The following is a 5,676-nucleotide window of genomic DNA, read 5'->3' as shown; positions in this document are numbered from 1 at the left end:
ACTCATGGACCCTTCGCCTGCCACTCCTGCAAGTTAGACTGCACCAAGACCCACACCAAATCCACAATCTCCAAACAGAGCTCCGACACTAACCACCTAAAGTGCTTCCTGCTCAACACCCGCTCGGTCCACAGACACTCCATCGAACTCTGGAACCTACTCGACACTACATCGCCGGACGTCGCCTTCCTTACAGAAACCTGGATGAACGCCTCATCAGTGCCCGACATCACCATAGCCATCCCGGACGGCTACAAAATCATCCGAAAGGACCGCACCAACCAAACAGGAGGAGGAATCGCCATTGTCCATAAGAACACCATCCGCATCACGACCAGTACCGACGATAACCTCGCAGCCGCCGAACACCTTCACTTCCAGATCCACACCGACCCCAAGACCACACTCGGAGGCACCCTCATCTACAGGCCAACAGGACCCCGCTCACAATTTAACGAAGACATCACTGACTTCATCAGCCCACACGCCCTCCCCTCCGAGGACTACATTCTACTGGGAGACCTCAACTTCCACCTGGAAAAGACAAACGACAGTAACACCACCACCCTCCTGGACAACCTGGCCAACCTCGGACTCGAACAACTTGTCAATACCCCCACCCACTATGCTGGACACACGCTCGACCCAATCTTCACCTCCAGCAAGCACATCTCCTTCGATCACACCACAGCTCTCCATTGGACGGACCACAGCTGCGTTCACTTCAACTACAAAAAAAACATGACCCTCAACCCCCCACACCCTATTCCCCGAAGAAACTGGAACAAAGTTACCACCGACCACCTCTTCACTTCGCTTCACCAAAACCCTCCTGCCATATCATCGGACCCAAACCAAGCAGCCACCAACCTCACACAATGGATCACCCACAGCGCCGACGAACTAGCACCTGATGCTGGCAAGATGGTGAACGTCCCGAAAACTCGCAGGACTTACTGCAAGAAGTGCGGGAAGCATCAGCCCCACAAAGTAACTCAGTACAAGAAGGGAAAGGATTCACTCTATGCCCAGGGAAAGAGACGATACGATCGTAAGCAGAGCGGTTATGGTGGTCAAACGAAGCCCATTTTCCGTAAGAAGGCTAAGACCACGAAAAAGATTGTATTGAGATTGGAGTGCGTTGAGTCGAACTGCAGGTCCAAGAGGATGCTGGCCATCAAAAGATGTAAACACTTTGAATTGGGCGGAGACAAGAAGAGAAAGGGCCAAGTTATCCAGTTTTAAGTTCCGTCTTTGTTCTCTGTGCAATAAAATAACTTAAAAAAAAAAAAAAAAAGAAAAGAAAAACAAATCAAACAAGATAGTAAAAAAGCCCCCTGGTTCAACGATGACCTTAAGAAATCCAAGAAGCTCTGCCGTACCCTCGAGAAAGCCTGGAGAAAAAACCCAACCACGGACAACCTGGCCACCTTCAAGAACGCCACCCGCAAACACCACCAGCTGATCCGATCCACCAAGAAATCAGCATTCAAGGATCGCCTTGATAACAACGCCCAAAACAGCAAGGAACTATTCAACATCGTCAAAGAATTTACCAACCCCACCGCCCGCAACAACGACATCACTCCCTCCCAACACCTTTGCGACTCTCTTTCATCATTCTTCTACAACAAAATCATCGACATACATAACAGCTTCGAAAACCAGTCCGAAGACCTATCCACTCCACCCACCTCCGAACCAAAACCACACTCTAATAACCTTGGCGCCTGGAACCCAATCACCACTGAAGACACCATCCACCTGATGAACTCCATCCACTCAGGATCGCCAACCGACCCATGTCCCCACCACATTTTCAACAAAGCAGACTCCATTATCGCACCCCATCTCCGCGACGTCATCAACTGCTCCTTCAACTCCGCCACCTTCCCGGAAAGCTGGAAACATGCCGAACTCAGCGCCCTTCTGAAGAAACCCACAGCAGACCCCACTGAACTTAAGAACTACCGCCCCATCTCGCTCCTCCCTTTTCCTGCCAAAGTCATTGAGAAGGCCGTCATCAATCAGCTCGCCGCCTTCCTTGAATCCAACAAATCCCTCGACCCATCTCAGTTCGGCTTCCGAGCCAAACACAGCACCGAGACCGCCCTCATCGCAGCAACAGACGACATTCGAACTCTACTGGACAACGGAGAAACTCATCCTACTTGACCTCTCCGCAGCCTTTGACACAGTCTGTCATAGCACCCTCATACAACGCCTCAACAACATCGGTATACAAGGAAAAGCATTAGACTGGATCATCTCGTTCCTCGCTGGAAGAACATAGAGTCCGCCTCCCCCCTTTCAAATCAGAGGCCACCGAAGTCATCTGCGGCGTACCACAAGGTTCATCACTCAGTCCCACCCTCTTCAACGTATACATGAGTCCCCTCGCATCCATCGCGCGCCAACATAACCTCAACATCATCTCCTACGCAGACGGCACCCAGCTGATCCTTTCACTCACCAGAGACCCAAACACCGCCAAAACCAACTTACACGCCGGAATGAAAGAAGTAGCCGAGTGGATGAAGAACAGCCGTTTAAAACTAAACTCGGACAAGACGGAAGTCCTCATCCTTGGTTCATCCCCCTCTGCCTGGGACGACTCATGGTGGCCACCGGCCCTGGGAACCGCACCCATACCCACGGATCACGCAGGTAACCTGGGCTTCATACTGGACTCCTCCCTCTCGATGACCAGACAAGTCAGCGCCATCTCTTCATCATGCTTCAACATCCTACGCATGCTCAAAAAAATCTTCCGTTGGATTCCCACCGAATCAAGAAAGACGGTCACCCACGCACTGGTCACAAGCCGCCTGGACTACGGAAATACCCTTTACGCCGGAACCACAGCCAAACTACAGAAAAAACTCCAACGCATCCAAAACGCCTCAGCCAGACTCATCCTAGACATCCCCCGCCAAGCTCACATTTCCGATCACCTGAAAGACCTCCACTGGCTTCCCGTCAACAAGAGAATAACGTTTCGTCTCCTCACCCACGCACACAAAGCCCTTTACAAACTAGGACCCGAATGCCTCAACACACGACTGTCCTTCTACACCCCCACCCGCCATCTACGATCGTCCAATCAAGCCCTCGCCGATATTCCGCGCATCCATAAATCCACCATGGGGGGTAGATCCTTCTCCTACTTAGCGGCAAAAACCTGGAATTCTCTCCCCACCCACCTCCGCCTTACACAGAACCACCTCTCCTTCAGAAAGCAACTAAAAACTTGGATATTCGATAAGTAATGCACCCCCCCCCTCCCTCAAGCGCCTTGAGACCCTCTGGGTGAGTAGTGCGCTATACAAATCTCCGAACTTGAACTTGCCAGCTATGGTATTATGGTGTGAGGTGTGTTTTAAAGTAAGGACAAGCACAGGAAAATAAAGAAAGGAGCAGGAAGATATCAAGCAGGGAAATGCACACAACAGTGAAATAATGTACGCTGGGGAGTGTAGTTAAACTTAGAGAGGATAGGAGCTTTGAGTTACAGAAAGGGAGCAACAATAGAAGGTTAGAGAAAGCAAAATAAGGATAAGAGAAAAAGGTAAAGTTGAGTAAGCTCCAGCCGCGGTCGGCAGTGGGTGTACCTGCAGGGCGGTGACGTGGGGAGGGGGAGGGGCAGGATGGGGGGTAGTAATGTATGGATTACGGAGTTTTACAGGTAAGTAAACATTTAAATAAATGCATCGAATTTCGTTGAGTGCACTGCAACCCCAAATGCGATGCAGTGCGCGCAACGAAATTTGTCTCATTTATTTAAATGTTTACTTACCTGTAAAACTCCGTAATCCATCCATTACTATCCCCACCCTGCCCCTCCCCCTCCCCACATCACCATCCTGCAGGTACTCCCACTGCCGGCCGTGGCTGGTAAGCTCAAGACCAGGGCTGCTCGAACCAGGTTCGAGCCTCGGTGTCAGCACAGCAGCCTGTGATTCTGGGCAAATAACGTAACTGAGTAATGTAACTGGTGCTCATGTAAAGTGCTCGAATACCTTTGGGTCGATTTTAGGCTATAAAAATGTTTTTAAAAAACTAAGATGGGGGAGATGCTTAGCAGCTGCCAGCAATAATATTATGGTGTGAGGTGTGGAGTCGGTTGAAAGCAAGAACAGGAATAGCTAAATATAAAGACATGAGTGGAAGATAAACTAGCAGGTATATGCACGCAGCGATGTATTTATGCATTCATTCTAGGACTTAACCTGTCCTGACCCTCCAATTCACTGTTCAGAGAACCGAGTGGAGTCGGACGCATTAACTGTATTGAAGTGCATTCTCCCAATGGATTTAGTGCAGATTCTGGCAAGAAAAGCCAGCATCCTGGGAGGGGTGTAACCCCAAACTTGGCTGCCCTGTGTCGTGTTGTAGCTATTCGCTGGGCGGCACACCAAGTACAGGACACAGGTTAGTCGGGTACTTCCTTTATTATCATGTTGTACAGCTGCTCATCAGTACGTCCGTCCTCGTCTCTGCCCTGGTCATTGTCTGTCCTCTTCCTGTCCCGTCACCGGAACTGGTGTCCGGTGACGACCTGGTCACTCTCCCTTAGGACCCACAGGGTCCTAACGCCTTACTGTCGGTCGCCCACCCTATCAGGACACGACATCTCCCCCTTGTTGCAAACAAATGTTCATGACACATTTATCATAACCACTGTCGCCCACCATTGACAGTCCTCATTCACAGTTACATTGATGAAGGGGAAAGAACGAAAAGAGAGAGAGAGAGAGAGAGAGAGTACTTGTCATTCTACATTTCTTCAATGAGTCTCTGTTGTTTACTGCATGCCCTTTGTGAATCTAGTGTCTCCATCGCTTCCTTGTCCTCTATCTTCTACCTTCCATGTGGCTGCAGATGTCGCTGCCATTTCTTCTTTCTCTGCCTTCTTTGTCCTTGAGATGCTATCTCTTTCTTGTTATTCGTTGTTTGTCGTAGACAGCCGTTATCATCCATCCTTTCACTTTCGTCACCGCCAGTGACTCTTTGGAGAACTTGTTGTCTTATCATCTATATTATTGCGGTCTCAACACCTTTGGTCCTGGCCCTGCGGTGCCTCTTTCCTTTATTTCCTTGGTGGCGCTTGTCCGCTCTGCTCATTGCATGTCTTTGTCCTTTCTTTTTGCTGCTCTTTCTCCTGCGGTATGTCTTTTCGCGTTGCTCCTTTTTACCCCTTTTTTTCTAGGCTCTCCTTGTCCTTTTAGCCTTTTCTAGGCTCTCCTTGTCCTTTTCTCTAGTGTCCCTTTTGTGTCCTTTTTTCTTCTTCTTCTTCTGTTATTCTCCTTTTCTTTTAGCCTTTTCTAGGCTCTCCTTGTCCTTTTCTCTTGTGTCCCTTTTGTGTCCTTTTTTCTTCTTCTTCTTCTTCTGTTATTCTCCTTTTCTTTTAGCCTTTTCTAGGCTCTCCTTGTCCTTTTCTCTTGTGTCTCTTTTGTATCCTTTTTTCTTCTTCTTCTTCTGTTATCCTCCTTTCCTTTTAGCCTTTTCTAGGCTCTCCTTGTCCTTTTCTCTTGTGTCCCTTTTTTTCTTCTTCTTCTGTTATTCTCCTTTTCTTTTAGCCTTTTCTAGGCTCTCCTTGTCCTTTTCTCTTGTGTCTCTTTTGTTGTCTTTGTGTCTCCTTTTTCTCTCTTTTTCTTTTATGTCCTCCTTTTCTCT

At 48.9% G+C, this 5,676-nt stretch overlaps 1 protein-coding gene across 1 annotated transcript; it reads left to right on the top strand.

Moving 5' to 3' along the window:
- Positions 1–893: 893 nt before the first annotated feature.
- On the top strand, positions 894–1,305 carry LOC144767791 (large ribosomal subunit protein eL42). The gene has a single exon (XM_078651171.1). The coding sequence runs from the start codon at positions 925–927 to the stop codon at positions 1,243–1,245; it is 321 nt and encodes a 106-aa protein (XP_078507297.1). The 5' UTR covers positions 894–924; the 3' UTR covers positions 1,246–1,305.
- Positions 1,306–5,676: the final 4,371 nt, after the last annotated feature.

Source organism: Lissotriton helveticus, chromosome 7, assembly GCF_964261635.1.
Source record: "Lissotriton helveticus chromosome 7, aLisHel1.1, whole genome shotgun sequence".
In the NCBI taxonomy this organism is placed as follows: Eukaryota; Metazoa; Chordata; class Amphibia; order Caudata; family Salamandridae; genus Lissotriton; species Lissotriton helveticus.
This window is presented reverse-complemented; position numbering and strand designations above follow the sequence as displayed.